Here is a 23,841-nt window from a genome sequence, read left to right as displayed (position 1 = left end):
GAGATGGTAGCTTTAAAGAAACTTACATTTACCAAGGAATAGTCATGATGCCATGCTCAGACAGTAAGAAGATACTCATTTTATTCCTGAAAGAATTATCAACTCGAAACTGTCTGATTGTCACATTAACACTATCTTTTCTCTAGGGCTCATTGAATGTATTCTACCATTTGGATTATGCATGTCAGTAGAAGGTAATCCTATATCAGATGCCAGTTTACCATAAAGAATGAAAAAAATAAAGTATTTGACTTTCGTGTATTTTAGAACACAACTATGACGTCTTTGAAATTGGAACCGGGATGGATCCTACGGATGTTAGGTCTCGTCAGAAGCTCATCACACGGGACGTCATGGATCAGACCTTCTCAACGTATTCAGGAGAGATGTGGGTGGTCTTCTCAGCTGAGGATCTTATGCCAGGAGATGACATCAAGATCTCAGTATCACTGGATGATAGTAAGTTTGAGATGTATATATTTCTAGAAAAGTTACCTTTTTTTGGCTAGCGCTCTTGTTGCAATGCTGCAAACTTTTAAGATTTTCATGAGGACACAAGAAAACATGGTTTTTGACTTTGTCATGATCTTTGAAAATTTATCTGTTTCTGATAACTTTTGCCATGGTGCTGCATACTTTGTCAGATCTGTATCAATTACATTGGAAGTAATTCAAAAGTTGTTATTTTTACGTCACAATGTTGTTTTAATGTGCCACATTGGCAATATACAGAAATAGAAATAGTGCAATGTCGGACACATGGAATTAGGGAAAGCATAAACACAGGAAGAATTCTGCTTGTACAGTATGACGTTTATGAATATGATATCTTTGATGTTCTGTTAAACATATTGTTATTCACAAGCAAAAAATATCTAATGGTGTTGCAGGGTCTAAGGCTTACAAACTGCAGCAACATAGGCATCATCCGAGATCGCTCTGTAATCTCATTTTTCATTCTTTTCCACAGATGCTTGTATCCTCAAAACCATCCTAGAGAGCAACGGGGAGATTGATTCTCCCCGTGGTCTGAATGGAATGTACCCTGATGATGCAGACTGCCAGTGGATCGTTCAGGTCCGTGGGGGGTTCCAAGTACGTCTTCACTTCTTGGAATTCAATCTGGAGTATGGCCACGATCAGTTACTCATCGGAGGAACAAACCCTGATGAGGATGATGTGGATTCATCCTACTTGGTGAGCCTTACCTTACTTTCAATCCATTGACAAATAAATCTTCTTTTTCTTTCTTTGGTGATATATAAATACTACGTGGCTCTAGTAGCAATTGGTTACTATGTAAAACACAAGTCGAAAGTACCAGTATGCTCTCAATATATGCAATTTAGTGTAAAGGTAAAGCCTTGAAAATTCCTCTGAAAGTACAGTATCGTCAAGTGCTTAATGACTATGCACTTGTAGTTAGTAGTTGGAATTACAAGATATTTCTCAGAATAAATTGTAATACAATTTGTTCGTACATGGCAGTTTTATGCATGGTCATATTCTGGCATAGATAAATTGATCGTCATATCATATTGTAAACATCTTTACATTCATGGTCATGCTTTATTGATCCAAACATAATGGCATTGTTAGTTATGTTGTGAATTAATACAATTTTTTACACAGTGTAACTTTATAGGAATAATGGTTGACTTTACAATAGCAAAGAAGATTGATGAATACCTCTGAATATCAAACATATAGCATAATGATCCCTTGTAATTTTTAGAAATCGACTATTTCAATCACTTTCTATTTGGGCTTTCTGAACATCATATCAGATACTGACTGGTTCTGAAGTTCCGGATGATGTTGTGAGTCGCTTTAATGGTCTTAATCTCCGCTTCAAGACAGACAGCTCCATGTCTAGCTCTGGATTCAAACTCATCTTCCAAGAATTCTGTGAGACTTTGATTATGATTTGCTTTTTTTTGAAGGGCTACACCATTTCTCAATAATATTGAAAAGGGAAATGCTCTGTCACCAAGACTTAAGTGAAGAATAATTGGGTTTTGTAATAACATGATGTACCATCCTTCACCATCATACCCATAACTTGATTATGGTTTATTTCTGTTGATCACATTGATTTTTCACTAATAGTGAAGGTGATGAAGATTTGTGTTTTTACCTGGTTGCTAAGAAAGTATGAATGCTAATAAGGGACATTATCATCTAAAGAATGCACTTTTTGTAATATTGTTTTTTTAAAGAGGCAAAAATTTACCATAGGAAGTATCAATGTTCCCCCAAACCATGAATCATTTTGTCAGATACTTAAGTATGTCAAGGTTCCTCATGTCTGCACAGCACCCGTCTTCTGCACAACTCTTATAAAACAAGATATATCAATAATCACAAATTGCATCAAATGGACAGATATTCAATGAAAAACAATGAATCAAAATAACAAGAAAACATATTAATACACAGGGCTGAAAATGCAATCTCTCCCATCTGAATTTAATGGTGGTCTTGACATGACACCATTGGCATTTTCAATGTCAAAATGTTATTGTCCGTCAAATTTTATATTCTTGTATTTTTTTTAGCCATATGGCACACTTATTCTTCAGAATTCAAGCAACATTATGAAATATATGATGTCTTGTATTTTTTACTTTGTAATGATATGTCTATCATATTATGAACTGTGAAATGGAAATCAATAAACAGAAAGTCGAATTTGAAAACAAAGCTTTTGAGGAATATCAAAGAAATTGAGGTTTTATTAAATCATGTTCACATATACAGATGTCCCTCTTCATACAGATATGCTTTTTTGAAAATGTTTATATGTTGTCTTTCTTTTGGGAAGTTTAGACAGATGAGAATTATCCATGATCTAAATTTTTTCCAACCCAGTTGACTGTCCAGAGGGGTATGAATATGACCCAGCAAATGAGACCTGTTACAAGTTCGTCAAGACCCCAGCCTCATGGTTAGATGCTCGCTACGACTGTAACGATGTTGCCGACGGTGACCTGGTGGTGATCGGCGATAGTGATGAGAATGACTATGTATTGGAGAAGATCAGGTCGATGCAGGAATCCAATGAGACCGAGAATTGGTGGATAGGTAAGTTGTACTGCCATCTGTTATGCAGAGATGCTCACGCCTCTATCTGTTTTCCAGTAGAACCTGAAATGCATTGATTCCACCTACTGTGAATGTTGTGAATCAGCACCATGTACATGTAACTTTGGTAAAAATATGTACTAACTCACTGATGAATGAAATCGTGCTCTCTTATTCTTTCAGGTTTCTATGACCTGGCCATCAACGGGGAATGGGTTTGGGTGGACTGCGAACAGTCCACCTTGTATGGTGATAGCAACTGGCAGACTGGTGCTCCAAACAACACCGATGATCACCACTGTGCCTACATCTCTACCGAAGATGGAGAGTACAATGACGACATGTGTAGCAACAATCGGAGCTATGTCTGTGAAATCACAAGAAAGAGTGAGTTTTTTAAAAAGCTTGAGGGATATATTTGGTCTCCAATATAAATTGCAGACATGCAGATGATCATGATTTTCAAAGGAAATGCTGAAAAAAAAATTGCCAAGGAGGTCTAAATAGGGAATTACTTGAAGAGCCATGGAAATATTAATAATGTGAAAGGGCTGTTGCCGATAACGACTTTATTGCTAGTCCTGTCGATAATCGCTTGTTTTTGCCACTTAGCGATATCGATAACTTTTCTCTCATTGTCAGTAATTCCCGCTATTATGTAGGGACACAGTGATTTTTCGCGATTTCATGGAAATGGCCCTTTGAAAGTGGCTTTTCAAACAGAAAATCACAGAAAACATATTTTTCCTAAAACTGCACAGAACAGCAACAGAAATTACTCCAAAATCTCAACAAAAGACTAGCCACAAAACACGATCTCATCCCCACTTTGCTATTATTATAGCAAAGTGGAGGTGAGATCATGACAAACCAAACACTGACCGCACTTGACTTCATTCGATCGAATTGAAAATATCACAAGCGCAAGCTTAATTTTATCAAAGTACCAACTAACGTAGAAGGCAGCTAGCACACAGCCGTGTGTTGCTGCCCTCTATGATCAAAGATGTACAGCACGATATCAAAATGGCGGATAGGCGATAGACGTTGACTGCTAAGAACGATGTCCAAAAAGCCCCCAAATTATTGATAAAACTTTATCCAACTCTAAAATAATGCTAATAACGTGAAAGGTGAGGATTTATTAAAGCTTAATATGTTTGTTAATAGATGTTATGTAGTCATTTACGTCCAATGAACACGGATTTTAAAGTGTTTTTGGTACAGTGGCAAATACAAATTTTGACTAACGCGAGTATGTGACATCGCTGTAATGCATAAAAAATGCAACTTAGAATCAAGATCTCAATATCATAATAAATGAAAATATGAAATGACCTTTTCAATGCTTTAACACAGGACAACCCTTCTGGGATTGGAGATTTGTCTATTGGGAGTTGTCTTTGGAGAACTACCCTTTGGAGTTCTTAATAGAGCTGTCTTTTCTGTCATTCTTTATGTTACATCCACCAGGGCCATATCTTACAAAAAGTTACAATTGATCCAATCAATCGTAACTCTATTAAAATCCATCAATGTCATAATTCGCTTGCAGGAAATTTCCTCAATGTCTTTTTTAAGCAAAGAAAAGCACACTGAACTTGCAAGAAAAGGATGAGTGCATGAATATACAGCATATCTAGAAAATATTTTGAACCAGCATGCATTGTAGATGTTGCTGGCTTTCCATAGTTGCGATTGATCGGATCAATTACAACTCTTTGTAAGACGGTGCCCAGAAGTATATATTAAGTACATGTAATTTGCCAATGAAATAGATATTTTTTGCAATTTGTTTGGTCTTGTCTTTCTTGTCTGTCAGACTACGTGGATTCTGATTGCTATCCATCTAACTTCAGAGTCAGAGAAATATCATTCACCAAAGCTGATCTCGGGTTTACTGTCTCTGACTATCTTTGTGATGTGTCAGGTTACAAGGTATGAAGGAAAGAAGAGCAGATTAAAAGCTCTATTATGTTATTGGTTGTCTTCTGCTTCTCCACTTCATCCTGTTTCTCACCCTTCTTCCATTTTTTTAGTTCATCTAATTGATGTTGTTGTTATTGATTTCTTTCTCTGTCTTCCTCCTCCTTCTTCTTTTTTCTTGCCTCCAATGGAAGAATAGCTGAAAAAGATTTTATTTTGTCTCTGTATCCACTGTATCTTTCTTCTAGATATATATATATATATTTATATACCAGTATATATAGTTAAAAAGTGTGCTTCATGCAGTAGTGCACTCACAGCAATCCTTTTTTTTTGGCATTGTCCCTCTTAGTCAAAGCATAATATAAATGACACATTTCAGTGATGTAAATCGGATTTATCATCATAACCCTGGCTCAATAATTATCATTATTATTAATCATCTATTATGAATTTTACCCATAAACCTGATTAGATAAACAGGTATAGTTTTGTTTGTTTTGATGTAGATCCGTTATAATACCAGCATTCCTGGTGAATATATGGAAGAAGAGCTTCTTGGGGCCAGGACCAACTCCATTGTTATTGATGGACTAAATGCTTCAACCACCTATCACTTTGAACTGACAACATGCACAGTCTCGTATGGTTGTTACAGCTATAGAACAGCATTATCCATCTTGGCCTCAACTGCAGGTCAGTATTTGCCATCCTCTACCCTTTTATTTTCCTATTCTTTATTTCCCTCTCCCTCTTCTCTTCCCCTCTTTCTTATTTTTCCTCTCTCCTTTTCTTTCTATCCCTGTCACGTTATTGCTCTCTCTCTCTCAAAAATGCCAACTTTTACTGTTGTGTTGATATGACCTACTCTGACGTACTTATGAGATTGTGTTTTTGTCTCACCTGCAGAGTGAGACTATAGGCGCCGCTTTTCCGACGGCAGCGGCGTCAACACCAAATCTTAACTGAAGGTTAATCATGTGAAATGACAGCATAACTTAGAATGTATATGGACCTAGTTCATGAAAGTTGGCAATAAGGTTAATCAGGTATTACTGAACATTCTGCTTGAGTTTCAGGTCATATGACTAAGGTCAAAGGTCATTTAGGGTCAATGAACTTAGACCATGTTGGGGGAATCAACATCAAAATCTTAACCTACGGTTAAATTTTTGAAATGTCATTATAACTTAGAAAATATATGGACCTAGTTCATCAAACTTGGACATAAGATTAATCAAATATTGCTAAACATCTTGCTTGAGTTTTCAGTCACATGACCAAGGTCAAAGGTCATTTAGTGTCAATGAAATTTAGCTGAATTGGGGGTATCTGTTGAATTACCATCACAACTTGAAAAGTTTATGGATCTGATTCATGAAACTTGGATATAATAGTAATCAAGTATCACTTAACATCTCGTGTAAGTTTCAGGTCACATGACCAAGGTCAAAGGTCATTTAAGGTCAATGAACTTTGGCCATGTTGGGGGTATTTGTTGAATTACCGTCATATCTCTCTAAGTGGTCTAGTTCATAAAACGTTTACATAAGAGTAACAAAGTATCATTAAACATCTTGTGCAAGTTTCGGGTCACATGAGCAAAATAAAAGGTCATGTAAGGTCATTGAACTTTGGCCATTTTAGAGGAAATTATTAGATTGCTGTCATAACTTTGAAAGTTTATAGATATGGTGTATAAAATGTGGATATAGGGGTAATCAAGTATCACTGACAAGTTTTAGGTCACATGATCAAGGTCAAATGTCAATGAACGTAGTATTGTATCATTATATGGATGATGTTTTTTGTGAATAATGATTATTGTATAGTAGTCAGCACTGCTACTATATTGAATTGCGTGATACAGATGAGACAGTCAGAGGCATTCCACTTGTTTTTATTGGCGCAGCTTTTCCAACGGTGGTGGAGTTGTCAACATCAAATCTCAACCAAAGGTTAAGTTTTTGAAATGTCATTATATTTTAAAAAGTATATGGGCATAGTTCATGAAACCTGGACATAATGGTTATCACTTAATACGGAACATCCTGCCAGAGTTTGAGCTCAGATGACCAAGGTCAAATGTCATTTAGGGTCAATGAACTTGACCATGTTGGGGAAATCAAAATCTTAACCAAATGTTAAGTTTTTGAAATGTCATCATAACTTAGAAAGTATGTGAACCTATATGGGCCAAGTTCATAAACCGTGGACATAAGGGTAAGTATTACTGAAATTCCTGCCTGAGTTTCAGACCACATGACCAAGGTCAAAGATCATTTCCGTCATGACTTTGAAAGTTTAGTGATCTGGTTCATGAAACTTGGACATAAGAGTAATCAAGTATCATTGAATATCGGTTGTGATTTTCAGGTCACATGCCAAGGTAAAAGGTTATTTAGGGTCAATAAACTTAGATTATGATTGGGGAATCAAAATGAAATCTTAACCAAGGTTAAGTTTTTTAAATGTCATAAGTCTGAAATTATATGGATCTAGTTAATGAAACTTTGACGTAAGAGTAATCAAGCATCAGTGAATATCCTGCGGGAGTTTCAGGTCAAATGACGAAGGTCAATGAACTTTTGCCATGTTGGTGGTATATGTTAAATTGCCATCATAACTGAAAGTTGATGGATTTAGTTCATGAAATGTGGACTTAATTAAGGGTAATCAAGTATCACTTATCGTCTAGCACAAGTCTTCGGTCACATGATCCAGATCAAAAGTCATATAGGGTCAATGAACATAGTATTTGTCTTCATTTGAATGGTGTTTTTTTGTAAATGATTTTTCTCTTCATTTTCAAAGTCAACGCTGCTGCTATATTTAATCGCATAATGCAGGCAAGAGTGCCAGAGGCACACACTTGTTCAAAAAAAGTATTTGATATGGATAAAAAAAATGCCTATTACTATTAGTAAGTGATTTCTTTACCATCTCATCTTTGTTTTTCCAGAATGCCCAACTGGCTATGACTATTTCTTGGGAGAAAGCTGTTACTCTATCATGCCAGCCAGTTTGTCTTGGGTGGAAGCCAGAGACCAATGTATCAGTGGAGTAGCAGAAGATGCAGACCTTGTGAACATTGAGACAATGGAGGAAAACCAGTACTTGGGATCCATGCTTCCTGCTTCAGGAGATTACTGGATAGGTAAGGCTAGACTCTAGGGCCCGAATTCACAAAATTGGTTTTTAAACCATCTTTTGAACCCATGGTTTATGCAGATTTCCTGAATAAATTACACTTATTTACCGTACATATTAGAAAATATCCATTTTATTACCCCAATTTGTTTTGGAAAGGATTAAGTTATTTTGAATAGAACATGTACAGTGATTTGAAATTGCTTTTTCATACTCGATAGGGTTTAAAACAACATTAAGATTATCAATGGTTATTTAATTTCATCAGTTAAAGATTCGTCATGAAGATATAGAAGAGCATTTTAATAAAAAGAAATATTTTTGTGCATTTTTTTTCTTCAAAATTCAAATGAGATCATGAGATATACATGCACAGCCATGTTTTTTTAAAGGAATATTTGCACAAAATGATAATATTCAGGTTGATCTTAAAACCAGCTTAATGACACATCCCCTGTATAGAGAGTGGCAAAGTTAGAGTGATGTCTCTTCAGGAATTTCAATGAACATTTATGAATTGATATCAAATCAAAACAGCACCATATCACTTTTTGTTCATTTTCATTGAACTGGTTTTGTACCATTAAGACTGACAAGAACATTGAAATCAGTTCACTTTAACAAGGAATAAATTGGTAGTATCATGCCTTGAACTGGTTCTCATTGTTTTCTTAATAGGATATCAAACATTTAACTTTCAGCTGTATTTAGAGTTTAAAGGATTGTTCCTACTTTGGAATACATTGGGTTTTTTTTTACCCCTTCACAGGACTGTATGATGTAGTGGAAGAAGGAGAATTCTTATGGACGTACGAGTGTGTCCGACCCCCCTACCGTAACTGGGATGGTGGAGATCATCCTAAGGATCCCAATGAAAATTGTGTTACCATGGATACAACTGGACTTTGGAACGATGCAAACTGCAGCAGCCCCGCAGGATACATTTGTGAAGCAACAGCCAGATGTGAGTAGATGTTATGAACTTTTATTGCTATTCTAGAATGTATGTGATGTAGCATAAGTGGGCTGTACTGGGCTAGCGTGCTGCCCTTGTAGTCTCACAAAACCTGGTCTATATGCAATCATGCATCTCATTGAACTGATCAGATTCTCTCACAGACTATTTGCTTGGCCCAGTACATTAATGTAGCAAATGCCACATTCTAAAACAAATGATTCATACCTTTCAATCAAATAAACTAATTTCCTGTATTTATTTTGTTTTGCAGCGCTAGGTTCGGACCCAGAAGATGTTATTCCTCGCTTTTTCCGGGGAACACCCATCAACGAGACAACAGTAGACCTGACATGGAGCCCTCCTGCCCAATTTTGTGACATCACAGGATACAAAGTTTCTGTCTTCAAGTCAGGGGAATCTACGCCCTTGTCAGAGATAGACGTCGAGGGTGGAGAAACAAGTGAATTGAGGGTTGGCGGTCTAAGCAAGGGAATGTTCTATACATTCCGACTGGAAACATTGTCATTTTCCTTCACAGATGTTGTGCCTCTCGAAACTTCAGCTCAAACGACTGGTAAGGATTGTCCTCCTTCTTTATCTTTCCAACGAAATCATCCATCACTACGTATTAAATAAACGTATTTCCAAATCTGGGCCATAGCCAGGAATTCTTGTGGGGGAATCTTGAATAAGAAAACGGTGAACCTTCTTCGGATACACATTCTGAGCAAATACCAAGAAAACTCTTATTTTTCTGTTGGCAAGTGACAGGGTTACCTGGAACCCAGGGACCCCCCCCCCCCCCCCTCCTCCACCTGGCTACAGCCCTGCAATTATATTGTTCAAAATTATTGCATTCTTCTGCAACCAATAAAAAGAAATCCAACATTAATATCCTAAAAGGATTTTTGAGAAAGCTTGAATATTTTATAAATGGAGTAAAAGATGAAGAAAGTTTGAAAGTGATTAGACAAGGAATATTCCAGTTATGGCTGTTCACCATTTTGATCACCAAGACTGTGAATCTCAAATGGGCGATTAAGTAAGATTGTGATAAATTCAAGGGGTGACTCTCCCTTTGCTCATCAATTATGTGATATTATTCAGAATTGGGTTTTTCGGAATTCGGAATTGGGTTTTCCCATATTCAACGGATTCCTTATTATTCCAGTGATTTTGTTGTATGTCTCGATGAAAGACATTCTGAATAAATCTTTTGTAAAAAGGTGTCATTTTACTCATGTATTGGAGCAGATAAATGAATTGTTCCTAACCTACATTATCATGATTTGAACAAGTGATGTGTTACACAATGACTCACAGTAGCGCTTAAAGTCACACTGAACCCTTTTTGCAAAAGCTCAGCTGATAATCTATCCATTTTCTCTTCACGCAGGTTGTCCTCGTCTTTATGAGGGATCGGAAAATGGATTCTGTTATCGTTACTCTTCAGATGAGTTGACGTGGACTGAAGCTACGTTGGAATGTCGTCTTCAGCTGGGAGCCGACCTGGTTACCATTGTTGATGAGAATGAATTAGACTTCCTTAGAACATTTAGTGACAATGATGGATGGATCGGTATGTAGCAGTCCTATTTAGCAGTCCTATTTACTTGATTAAAAGGAACAAATTTTAGGGAGCGATTTAAAGAACATTGGGGTCTGAAGTTAGAGGTTCACTCAAGCATGAGATCTGCATGCTTGGGCTAGATCTGTTATAATGGCAGTCTGGACAGATAATCTTAAACAAAATACTTTTATCTTGATATAGCTTGAACTCACAATAATCAAACTTTGGGTGTAAATGTTCTCTATAGAGCTTTCTTTTTCAGATACACGTAAGCTTTGATTGTGGACGTTTATCATTGGAAGATTTATTGGCCTGTATTCTGAAGTTAGGTTTAACTTAAACTCAGGTTTAAAGTTGTGGTTTAAGTATGGGAAGCCAAAAGTATCAATTTTTTTTTATTAAGTTGAACGTTTCTTATGTTTACTGTGCTCTTCCTGATTCATCGATGGTGAAGACATTAATCTATTTATACTTCCCAGACGATTATATATGATTTGAGAGCCAATTGAGCTTAAATATGATATCTCTACCGTTAGTGATTTATGTAACAATTGGCTAGCCGTACTGAAACCACAACTTTAAACCTGCTATCAGAATATGGGCCATTGACTATTTTGGCTTATTACAGAGATTATTGTTCAGCAAGTTAGTGTGGATTTTGAGGTGAGTGGTCACAGCAGCAATTAAAAAAAACTAAAACAAACATTATGCTATGCTAATGATATCAATGGTTTATTATCATCCCCAAAGGAATGTCTGACTCTGAGACTGAGGGAGACTTCACGTGGTCGACTTGCTTGGATTGGACTAGAGATACTTGGAACACACCATCAGGAAACACAGATGACAAGGACTGTGTCTACCTTGACATTGATACAGGAGTCCTGATGGCTGAGAATTGTTCGGCTCAGTATGCATTCTTATGTAAATACGATGAAGGTAAGCTCATCTACATGTTTCTGTTCTGTTGAAGGAACTCCCGCAGGAACGAGGCAAAACTGCTTTCTGCCGCATTAATGCCATACTGTTATATGTTTCCAATTACATGCAGGAAACATTTTACGTCTATGACAATCGGTCATAGTTGACTGACCTTAGAGATGACAGATATTACTGTTAGGCCGTTTTCGTTAAAGTGGAGACAATTGTCAAGCTGAGATTCAAACTCAAGCCTTTCAGTCATGAGTCCAAAGCTATATCCACTAGACCACACAACCATCAAGACCAATTTTAAACTTATAAATCATTTGGGAAACATGATGTATCATTAAATGGTTAGGATCAAAGTGAAGCAGAAGCTTGTGAAGAATGGCCCACACATAAGATACGTAACACAAAAACAATAAAAATAAAGAATTAGAAACAAGTAATAGTTAGGAAATAGTTCATAATAATGAATAATAATTAATAGGAAATAAACATATTTGAGAAACAAACACACATACAGGTGTGGTGTCCATGTTATATTTACGTGAATAAAGAAATAATGTCAGGAATAGATAGAGTACCTTGGTGTAGTATAGTTAGGTGTAGTGTCCATGTTTTATTTATGTGAATAGAGAACACTCGTGACCTAGAGAACATTTGCAACATAGAGAATCATATGGGTAGAGTAAGGTTTAGGTTTGGGGTTGGGGATAGTTTTAGTGTTAATTGCACTTAATATGATATGTTTACTGTAAGGATTAAGCATATGCTTTTATAGGATCATATATGTTGTAAGAGTAAAGATTGGGGTTAGGTTGTATTGCTAGGATTTGAGTTTAATGTAGACAGTGGAGATTGTGCTTTAATTGCTATATGTCTTTTTAACTTCTCTAGACTTAGCAAATGACATCTACCCAACTGATTTTGAGGCAGAGGTTTTGAGCTTCTCTGAGGTATCCTTGACGTGGACCTTACCAACAAACCTCTGTTCCGTGACCGGTTACCGCATTCAGTACTCCACAAATATCATCCGTGGGGAGGTTCAGGTACGCACATAAATGTGAAAAAAGAATATTTTTAAAAATCCTATCTCAGTTGCATTTTTATGTGGTTGAAAGAATCATGCATTGTTGTTTTAGAACAAAAAGGATGAAAAAATACGGCAAAGATCTTTTGTTGAGTCTTTTTTTCTGTTTTTGAAAGGATATTACTGTTGACAGTGTTTCAATCATGCTTTGCAGTGTCTAGTGTATTAAATATGTAATGTTCAAGGAGAAGTCTGGCAATATTTAAATAAAAAGTAGAAGAATTACAGGAAACATAATAATGAAAGATTGAATCCATCAATGAATAACAGATTTTTTTCAGAGGATTGGTTTTATTGTGTCACATGCAAGCAGCTCATTAAACACATACACTTTATTACATTCACATTTCATTTTCAATCTTAATGTTCAACTTGATGTTTGATTGGACTTCATGATTGCTTTATTTGAGATTGATTTGTTTGTAAGATCATTGATCTAACAGTTGATATAATTAACTAGAAATATTTTGTATCACCAATGTTGCACAAGTTTATGCTCTCAGGATTTTACAATGTTGTGCCAAAGTATTCAGTGCTAGTAGTATGTCATTCATGTTTCTCAATGCTAAATACACTTACGTGCCCTGCATTGCAACTAAATCTCATCTGTGCATTATTTGTATTATTTACATTCAAGGTTGATGGTGCTCAAAGTGATTCCGTTGTAGTCATGAATCTTGAAGAAGATACACGCTACTTCTTCACCATCTCTCCCATCGTCCCTGGCTCCGCCTACCCTCAAAGTAACCCAATCAATGCTACAACACCTCTGGCTCCACGTAAGTATCTCAAAGCTCTACCAAAATTTATTTTTACATTATTAAGTGAAACAGGTACATTAGATGGCTATTTTACACTGTGCTTTATTTCATATCACTACCCCCCCCCCATCCCCCTTCCATCCATTTGGTGAGATGGACAGAATGGACGTTGGTTTATAACGATGAAAAAACTATCCATAGAAAGTAAAATGTAGGTGTTCACTGTTAATGTAGTGAAATTATTTTTATTATCATTGATTTTATTATGTTTATTGAAATAGAAACAATAATCAATTGGTAGTCTGAAAATTCAGACCACTGTAGTATGTTTCAATAAATTTGCCCATGGAAACTAGGCCTATGGGTTAATGAGTTTACTTTGTTTTATATATTGCTTTACATTGTTATGCAGCCTGTCCTCCTGACTACGTCCTCGGCTTTGCTGGTAATTGCTTCAAGGTTAGCATGGATTTTGCATCTTGGACTGACGCAAGAGCAGACTGCCTCCAGACAGAGAATTCAGATCTGGTTGAAATCACAAATGAGACTATGACGGCATACCTACAGGGACAGACAGGAAATGGACAATACTGGATTGGTAAGTTAACCCCCTGCCTACTGTGACCCTGGGTGGTCTGTGTACAAAAGTCCATGGGAATGAGAGAATTCAGTATTCAGAGGGTTAAAGTGATTGTTTAACTTTGGTTTGACTTTTAAAAAATCTGAGCTAGAAGGTCATACTTGTCACCTGTGTCTAGGATATGTTACAAAAATGAAGCCCAGAAAAAATTGCGTTCGAAAATAATTATTTAGTGCTTCAAAAATTGAAATATAAAGTGACCGGAAACACCATCTTAATTTCATCCCATACACTTATGTGTACTATTTAGGTGTCTATAAGACGCCTAGTTACAAAATCGGGGTTTGCCTTGTAGTTTTAGCTTTTCATTCTAAAAAATTGTTGTTTTCAGGGTTTATTAGTTCTAATACATGCACTGGTACACATGTTTCATCTTGGTTTGAGAATTTTTTAATTCGGCTTCTCACAAAGTTAAACAATACCTTTAAGGGTGAGATGGGATGTGACAAATTTTAATGAAAGATCTCAGCAATATTTTGTGTAAGAAGTCAATGGGATATGAGGCAACCAAAAGAAGGTCACAGGGGCAAACATTTGGAAACACCTGACTATATCAAATTAGTGGGTCAGTGAAATTCTTTTGAAAAGTAGTGGGAAATATGACATTAATAATAACAACACGCTTTGGAATAGAATACAATATTTCTAGATAGATTGCGCTATATAAATCATAAATACCTATTATTATTATTATTGTTATTTTTGATGGAAATTAATTCCTGTAATATTTTTATGTGAATCTAATTGAATCAATATTCCTTGTATTCTTGAATGAGGAAAATTATTTTCTATTCATCACACTTTGTATTTGCCAGGTCTTTATGATGCAGTGAACGAAGGTGACTGGCGATGGGGTTCGGAATGCACAGCGCCCTCTTACACTGAATGGGGACCAGGTGAGCCAGGCAACAACGAAGATGTAGATTATGACTGTGCTACATTCGATGGTGTAACAGGAACATGGAGCGACCAGGTTTGCAGTAACACTCTCCTTTATATCTGTGAGATCAAAGACCGTGGTGAGTATTAATGAAATCTTTGCAATAGCTAGCGGTATTATTTTCCAGATAGAAGTAGAAATTTCTACATTTCTCATATGATTTCCTTGAAAGAAAACATGTTTTTGTGTCCAAAAGGCAAATTCTAGACATATTACCTTCTATGTTGATTCTTCAGAATCTGCAAGTGTCATATGTGACAATCTCGCTCAGAACCTTCAGATGTTAAGACAAAATGAATTCTGAGTTGTTCCTACAGTTGAAAAAAAAAATCACAGGGACTAATATTGAAAATAATTTATTATTTTAGTTATTAATTCATTTATTTGAACATAAAAATATGACATAATGCAACATATTTAGGATTAGGAATAAATCCAAACTACATTTAATAGCATTAAAATACTGAGGGTGCTTAAGAAGCAAGACTATATATGTATACAGTACCAAATAGAATTGAACCACTTGATTTAGTTCAGAAGCAGGAATTATTCACAGATTAAAGAAAAAAAATTGTGTTTGAAGCTTGAAATTCACTCAAACATGACAAGTACATGTCCATAGGCCTACTGTGCAAGATGTGTGGAAAATCTCAGCGGTGCAATGAAATGGTCTTCAAAAATGCACGTACATGTACATTTAGGTAAAGTGTGTATTAAACAGTTACCGAATCACATTTAATGGGTTAAAATGAATTTTGATCTTATTGCAGATTCGTCTCCTGATAGTGTGTCACCCTTGCTGTTAAGAGGCAACTCCCAAACCCCGTCTTCTATTACGGCAACATGGTTCCCTTCTTCACAACAGTGTGACATCCTGGCCTACATCTTAGGCTGGCAGGGCCAAAATGGAGATACCGGAACGCTGACCGTCCCTGGCGGAGACACTTCAAGCGCTATCATCAACGATCTGACCCCGGCCACAGACTATGTCTTATTTATTGATACTCTGACCTTCAGTTTTGGAAATCTTGGTAATTCAGCTGGGGTTGAGGTGTCTACTCTTGAGGGTAAGTGTCTTGAGTCTCATAGGGGAAAATAACAGCATAAAAGTGAGCTATTATCAGTGTATCTTGGTACAAATAGCACTTTTTATACCCTTGCCTATTGTATGTGGTTGCCATCCATCTGTCCGTTCGTCCATCCATCCGTTCTTCGGTCGGTCGGTCCGTCCGTCTGTCCACCCATCCATCCATCTACCTACTTACCTACCTATCCATCTATTTATTCATCTCTTCCTCTGTCCATCTTTCTACCTCTATAAATTCAGTGTGCTCTGTTAAGCCACTACTAGAAATATGAGTAAGAACTCCAAATTATGCATTCTTATTGAAAATTGTACTGCATTGGCAAGTATCTACACAAACTGTATATAGTGGCAGATACGGCATATTGCATGTGTGGCGTAATGAATCTCCTAATTGACTAAAACACATTGGCCTTTTTAATTTTTAGATTGTCCTGCAAATTACGAGCTTGGTCCAACTGGAGACTGTTATAGATTTGTTCCTGGTGTGGTTGAATTCCATGATGCTCGGGAGGTTTGCCAACAAACCAGTGGTGGAGATCTGGTCGTCATTGAAACCCCATTCGAACTGGAATATATCCTGAATACAACAAGAGGGGGTGATTGGTGGGTTGGTGAGTTGTCATGCAATCTTTGTGTTTTATAATACATGCACCACCAATGTCAATCGTCATGAGAGGCCTGTTGGTCACCCACCTTTTCCTGAAGACATAAAAGACAGTGTGGGCCGCGAGTGAGAATGAACAATTTAAGAATATTTAACCAAATGATGAAATCCAAGTGCCAAGGGGAATAAAAATAAATTAGTAGAACTTAATAATTTTGAATGAGAAATACTGGGATCACTGGATGGGTTTGAATACACTATGGAGGATAATTCTCTTTGGATTAATACATATGTATGACATCACGTTAAGGGCGCATCATGCGCACATGTATTATTAAACTCACACATTGTAAGGGAAGGTTTTTTTGAAATTACATATAAGTTATAGTAATGTAGTTTAATCACTTTGATCTCACCATCAGCTATGTTGAGATTTCATTAATTGTACATGCCCTGAAAGATGGGAGTTACAGACTTCAGCAGGCATTACAAATTAGAGGCTTCTGTAACCGGATGACCCAGTTCAAAGTCTGTCAGCATTCTTCAGGAGTCAACATGTTAAGAGAACTACTTGCATGAATAAACCTTTCGTTATTTGAAGCCTTTTGTGTCACTGATGACCTCTTTGTCCTCAGGATTGTACGATGTTGGAACAGAGAACAACCATCGATGGGTTGATTGCACCGAGATGAACATCTGGCAGGTGTCCAACTGGGCTCCTGGTCAGCCAGATGATTCTGATGGGACTCAAGACTGTGGTCAGATGATCTCTAGCGGAGAATGGATGGACTGGCCCTGTGACAGGCCAAACATGTATATCTGTGAGCTCGATCCTCGCAGTAAGTAATCTCAGAATATGGGGAAGCACTAGAATAGGAATATATTCTTGTATTTTCAAATAGTTTGAGGTAGTTTACAAGATGTTATTTAAGATTATAACAGAATATTTTTGTTTGTTTTTGTTGATGTTTTTTAAAAATTTTATTCTTTGTGTAAATATTGTTTTGATCATTATTACTACATGTACAGTCCTATAGCCTCCAATTTTGAAATGACAAAGGGCAATTCCATGAGATAAGTACATCAGACCCCATGTATGTGAGCCCTTCATGAAATTTTATGCCTCTGATTTCTGGTTCTTTTGACAGTCTGTAATGTTCTCAAATGATCATGACATGGTAAGGTTATGAATTGAAGTAAAACTTGAGAAAAATGGGGGTTGGATGGTTAATTATTTTATGGAATTGCCCTAAAACAATTACACCTTTCTCCTTTTCCTCTGTAAGATCTTGAACCAAGAGACCTAAGTCCCACAGAGTTCACTGCCAGTCCTCTCTCCATCGTCAGCATCCGCTTGTCTTGGGTACCATCTGATTTCAGCTGTGATGTGACCGGCTACCGAATCCTCATCTCTCAGGGTCTACTTACAACCACCGTTGACATTGATGGTGGAGAAACAAGCAGTTATCTTGTCAACGATCTGCTGATTGATACTGAGTATGGCTTCAGGATTGCTGCTCTGACGCTAAACGGGCCGCTGGCATACAGTGAACGTGTCGATGCAAGAACCAACAATGAAACAGGTTAGATGAAAGCCCTTTTTTTAAATGTCTTGTCAGAAGAAATCTCTGATGTCTATTAGAAGCTACTAAAATCTTGGCTTGCATATACGTGCAGATATCAGCCTGTGCTCTACGAGTTTAGAATGATCAGAAATTTATCCTTGTAAGCTTCGAGTTGCTTGCACTGCAGACAGAAATCCTCCCATGGGACTGCATGCACACATATGTTAGAAGAGCTGGACATTGTCGTGTTTTAAATGTAAGAGAATCTGCAGAAGAATTTGCAATAACTGATATCACCTTTCCTACAACTTGAGAGTGTGCTGTTATCTGTAATACTATGATCTCATCCTTTCAGTTGGTTGCCCAGCGGACTATGAAGAAGGTTACCAGGGTGGCTGCTATCGTTTTGTCAAGGGTTCTCTGACCTGGAGTCAAGCTCGTCTGGAATGCAGTAAGGACTTTGGAGGTGAATTGGTCGTCGTCGACAACCAAGAGGAATATGATTATATTCTTGATAAGACAGTGGAAGGAGATTGGTGGATTGGTAAGTAGCCAGACTCTCCAGGACTCAAAGGTTAGCGATCAATCGCTGTAAAATGAAATCAATGATCTTGCCACAGGACTTATATACGCTCGCTTGATTGGTTCACTCTCCATCTTGCATGTCTAATCTGTATTAAAAAAAAACAGCTTTACTACCAAACTAGCTGCCTTATGAGGCCATGATTACGGTGTATAATACATTCAAAATGCTATGGAAATCCTGATTATTTATATTTTAGTTGTTTTGTTGATATCATTATTATATATTATTACGATAATGTAATACCAGGATTGCAAGACCAGTGGTCGGAGGGTGACTTCCGTTGGACTGACTGCTCATCGATGACTGCATGGCAGATGACCAACTGGGCACCTGATGAACCGGATGAAGCTGAGGGTGATGTCCAGGACTGTGTCCAGATGATCTCCAGTGGTCAGTGGATGGATTGGCCATGTCAGAGGCCAAACCAATTCATCTGTGAGATCTTTGCCAAGGGTTAGTGAAGAAATCTATTTTCTTTTTCAGATTCATTTATCTATCAAGGTATACACATAAAATGCAATGAAAAATAATATTTATTTGATTGATTTACACTTGATCATTTTATATTATGCAGAACAGAGTGCTGTATAAGAAAGTAGAAGATGTGAGAAAGAAATATAAAGTCACAATAGAATTTGTGTGTGCGGTAACTCCAGCAGGATCGCCCTGTAAGTAATAATGTGGCAGAACATTAAATACCAAGCTTGTCAAGTAAAGTTCCTGTTATCAGGGGGAAGAGAACTTTAAAAAATAAAAAAAGATATCTTGGGTAACAAAGTTTTACCAGCAAGTTCGTTACATTTTTTCAAATTCATGTAGATTTTTGTCTTTATTTTTTTACATGGTTCTTTGAGCTGCAAATTGTAAACCCAATGGTAATGTTGAATATTGTATCATATGTAAGGCACCTTTCTTTTGTTTTATAAAGCAAGCATATTTTTTATGCAACTTTATGGTTAATACTGTAATCTGATAACCAGTAAATCAGAGACTGACACAATTTAAATACAAATTCATGTTGCAAACCTGATTCGCTATAAACATTCTTCAAGATATTCTTAGTTAATCCTACATTGATTGATGTCGGAATACAATCTATCTCCTCTTTCTATACCTCAACAGACTATGTCCCAATCCAGACTGCCCCAAGTAACTTCAGTGGTGAGGCGATCTCTGATTCAACCATCCTCTTGACTTGGGTTCCATCAGAGTTTAACTGTGACGTCATAGGGTACATGATTGAGTACACAGACCTCAACAATGCTGTAGAATTCATTGTGGAAGGTGGTGCCTCCGACAGCAGCGTGGTGAGTGGTCTTCGTGCAAGCACAGCGTATCGTTTCTCCATCAAACCAATGCTTCTTATTGATAGGAACTTGGATTATGGACTTCCGATAGAAGCAATCACTCTTCCTTATGCAGGTAATATTTTTGAATGATTTTCTTTAGTATTTTGTGAGAATTTAATAGGACTGAGCCAGTCGTGTCGGAGCAACAGAGTCCATCTAATGCGATGGATTTCGTTTATGTTCTTCCATTTATGGTGTTTCAAAGAAATAACTGACAGAAGCACCATTCTTGATAAGAAATTCTGTTTAAGAATAGAATATTTGGTCCTCTTTTCTTCTTTTTTTTTACTTTTCATTCAATATTGCAATTCAAATTTGAAGCTTATATCATTGAAATTGAACAATGGAAGTAGAATTATTATGACATGTTTCTTAATTTTCTTGGCCAATTTCTTCATCGTCTCCTTTGTTTCTCGTAAGTAGTGGTTGTTTTTCATTGCATCATTGTGACATTTGTCAGTGAAGCAAGCTCATGTTTATCGCTTTTATACAAAAAATAACGACAATAATCCAAAGAGTGTGAAAAATAGGTATTTTCACATAGTGGGTCATTTCATTAGATGAAGTGATGCATTTTTGTTTGCGTTTAAAACATTCTTTTTTTTTGCAGGATGCCTGGAACCTGTCATCATCACCGATGCCCCTGGCAACATCTCATCTCCCAACTTCCCTAGCAACTACCCACCCTCTGTGGATTGCGTATATACCATCTCCTTGGATACCCGCATCCAGCTGAGCTTCCAGCTCCTCTTCCTCCTCCCTGATCCCGAAGACTATCTAACGATCTCAGAGATGGGAGAGAATGGATATGAGGAGAGAGTGGTTAGTGGCTTAAACAATCTTATCTATAAGACTTGCATTGATAAGACTATCTTACCATCTCAAAGATGTTAAGAGAATGGATATGAGGAAAGAGTGGTTAGTAGCTTAAACAATCTTATCTATAAGACTTGCATTGATTTGAAGAGATACATGCAAATTTCTTTTGTTTTGGTTTAGAATTTGCAAATATGGAGTAAAAATATGGAAATGGCATCCATCCATAATGATGCAGTTAGTTCAAAGGTTGTTTAAGGAGTACAAGGGTCAAATAAGGTCAAATATTGGAAATGCACTAGCAATTTTCTACATGGAAAAGTTATATAACAACCTTTATGTTTATTCTTTTATAACCAAACTTTGGTGGTAAGAGTTGTTTAACCACATCAATTTTTATTTAGAGTCAAATGTCACACAACTAATGATGCAGGTCAAAGGTCGTATGAGGTATACCAGTGTGATATACCACAAACAGTGATCTATTGCACATGTTCTTTATCGTACCACTCTGTCAGTTTAAATTGTGAAATCTAGTTTTTTACCTGTCAAATGGGTGTGACCAGATAACCTTACATTTGGGTCAATCACTACAAGTGCATCCTCCATCCAAGTGTGTAACCCAATCCTCCTTCTCTCCTCCTTCACTTGCTTTTTCCATGTCTTGGGTCATTTCTTCCTCCCCGAAGATCAAATTTTGAAGCTATCAATTCTAGTGTATTCATTACCTTTGCTTTTTCACTTGTAATCGTTTTCAGAGGCTAAGTGGAATACGTTTGCCCAAGTCTTACATCAGTGAGGCCACGTCTATCCAGATCAGGTTTGTGACAGACGATCGAATTGAAGGATTTGGTTTCTTCTTCACCTACACTCGGTACAACGTTGGTAAGTATTTGTTTTGATCTCTGCTTGTCATTGACATGGCCCATGTTTCTCAAAACTAGTTATCAATGACAAGGCAAAAGCAAGTGTTCAACACTACCGAAATGTTACCATGTTACTGGCTCAGGACTGATTTTGTAGTTTTTATTCTCACATTTGTTATTGTTAACAAGATTTTTGAAACATGCACAAGCTTTTAAATCATAAAGTTAATTATCAGTAACGAATACAAACTTTCTGAGACAAATTTGCTAAATAATTCAATTTTCAGACCAATTTTCATGAAATGGGACCCTTTTGTTTCTAAATGCCATTGCACACCTTAAGATTGGTTCGTGACCTGAATTTGGAATAAAACGTAGCAGAATATGATGCTAATATTAAAACATGGAATATCTTACTGTGTAATGTTTAAAATCATCTTACAAATACAATGTACCTATGTTCAAATCTATGCTATCATTCTTATTTTTTTCTTAAAAATAGAATTACCTGCCGAGAAGCAGTGCACCAATGTTTACCCTCTCAAAATGGGACCAGTCCCATTGTTGTTCAATTCTCCTGGGTACCCCAATGGTTACGAAGACAACCAGGACTGCGCCTATGTCTTCCAACAATCCTCAACAGCTCTTGGCGATGTCAAGGTCGCTGCCGATAACTTCATTGAACTCAACTTCACCGACTTCAGCCTGGAGAACAACTATGATATCCTTATCGTAGGTTATGGCATGGATCCGTCCAATGGTACAACAGAGATTGATCGCTACTCCGGAACCAGCAAACCACAATTCTTACGTTCCAGTGAGGATGCTCTTTGGGTAAAGTTGGAGACTGATTCTTCTAACGCTGCCGCAGCTCGGGGATTCTCACTTACTGCTGATGAGAAAACTCCTAGTAAGTAATAAGCAAATGTTTCTCCCAGTGTCTTTTCCCAATAGGGAGACAACGTTCAATATTTTAATTATTTTTTTATCTTTATATATTTACTTGCAAGACCTGCATGTTTTGCTCATTTTTTGTTTGTAATTCCAGGGAAATCAGGCAGTGTATGTGCCAACAATTTGACTTTGCTGATATTGATCGAATATAATGAAGCATAATTTTATCAGGTTGAACCATGGGTATCCAATTCAAAATCAACATTAACCTGCTTCCTAACAAAAGATAATTATATTTTAGCAAGGTTAGGATTAAAAGTTAGTTAAACCCAGTAGGCAGATTACTGTGTCACACGTTATTCCCATCTTTCATCATTGTGTGGTTTCAGGTGAAATCCCGGGCACCAAACAGCCAGCACCGACAGAGAGCCCGGTCACAAACCTAACCTGCGGCGGCACATTGATCGTCCCCGTAGCTGGTTACCAGAAGGTCCAGTCTCCAAACTACCCTCAAGGTTACCCCACAAACCTGGACTGTGTCTGGTACCTACAGGCAGATCAGGGTGGCAGGTTTAGGATTGGTATGGACACCAATGCTTTCTTTACAGAATATGGGTAAGTTTTCAAATCATTGTTTGTCCGTCTCATAACAGGTCTGCACCCCTCGATATTTTTCGTGATTAATTCACCACACGAAATTTTTTGACCGCGCTGCTCACTGATTTTTTTTTCAAGTGTTGCGCAACTTTTGAGACCAAATTTGCGATGCCCAGGTATACGCGGTTACAAAATTAGGCAACATTATGAAAGTGCATGTCAGACCCAAAAGTGCTCAAAAATGTGAATTCATGTACAAATCCAATGCATATTGTGTATTTAGCCAAAATTCATAATTGTATAATTATTTCTACTTTTACTGATTAAAATTAATTAATTTTGTCTTGTTTATGATCAGAAGAAAATCTGCAACAATTTCCTTAAAAAAAACAATATAAAAAGTAAAAAAATAAAGAAGTACATAAGAAATTCAA

General features: G+C 36.9%; 1 protein-coding gene across 1 annotated transcript in view; it reads left to right on the top strand.

Moving 5' to 3' along the window:
* LOC121424455 overlaps window positions 1-23,841 on the top strand; it is a 73,281-nt gene that overhangs the window by 17,852 nt on the left and 31,588 nt on the right. The window contains exons 9-35 of the mRNA XM_041620152.1: window positions 268-459; window positions 971-1,197; window positions 1,788-1,908; window positions 2,872-3,084; window positions 3,268-3,471; window positions 4,907-5,022; window positions 5,520-5,706; window positions 7,973-8,167; window positions 8,930-9,124; window positions 9,390-9,692; window positions 10,515-10,697; window positions 11,439-11,627; window positions 12,510-12,661; window positions 13,340-13,481; window positions 13,876-14,061; window positions 14,919-15,122; window positions 15,814-16,110; window positions 16,556-16,741; window positions 17,370-17,573; window positions 18,021-18,317; window positions 18,655-18,843; window positions 19,132-19,338; window positions 20,008-20,307; window positions 20,845-21,056; window positions 21,809-21,935; window positions 22,419-22,826; window positions 23,200-23,425. Of these exons, the coding sequence (XP_041476086.1) occupies window positions 268-459; window positions 971-1,197; window positions 1,788-1,908; window positions 2,872-3,084; window positions 3,268-3,471; window positions 4,907-5,022; window positions 5,520-5,706; window positions 7,973-8,167; window positions 8,930-9,124; window positions 9,390-9,692; window positions 10,515-10,697; window positions 11,439-11,627; window positions 12,510-12,661; window positions 13,340-13,481; window positions 13,876-14,061; window positions 14,919-15,122; window positions 15,814-16,110; window positions 16,556-16,741; window positions 17,370-17,573; window positions 18,021-18,317; window positions 18,655-18,843; window positions 19,132-19,338; window positions 20,008-20,307; window positions 20,845-21,056; window positions 21,809-21,935; window positions 22,419-22,826; window positions 23,200-23,425 (5,662 nt within the window). The remainder of the gene's footprint in view (window positions 1-267; window positions 460-970; window positions 1,198-1,787; window positions 1,909-2,871; window positions 3,085-3,267; window positions 3,472-4,906; window positions 5,023-5,519; window positions 5,707-7,972; window positions 8,168-8,929; window positions 9,125-9,389; window positions 9,693-10,514; window positions 10,698-11,438; window positions 11,628-12,509; window positions 12,662-13,339; window positions 13,482-13,875; window positions 14,062-14,918; window positions 15,123-15,813; window positions 16,111-16,555; window positions 16,742-17,369; window positions 17,574-18,020; window positions 18,318-18,654; window positions 18,844-19,131; window positions 19,339-20,007; window positions 20,308-20,844; window positions 21,057-21,808; window positions 21,936-22,418; window positions 22,827-23,199; window positions 23,426-23,841) is intronic.

The sequence above is a fragment of the Lytechinus variegatus genome, chromosome 1 (genome assembly GCF_018143015.1).
Source record: "Lytechinus variegatus isolate NC3 chromosome 1, Lvar_3.0, whole genome shotgun sequence".
In the NCBI taxonomy this organism is placed as follows: Eukaryota; Metazoa; Echinodermata; class Echinoidea; order Temnopleuroida; family Toxopneustidae; genus Lytechinus; species Lytechinus variegatus.
Note: the sequence above shows the minus strand (reverse complement) of the source record. Positions and strands in the feature narration are given on the sequence as shown.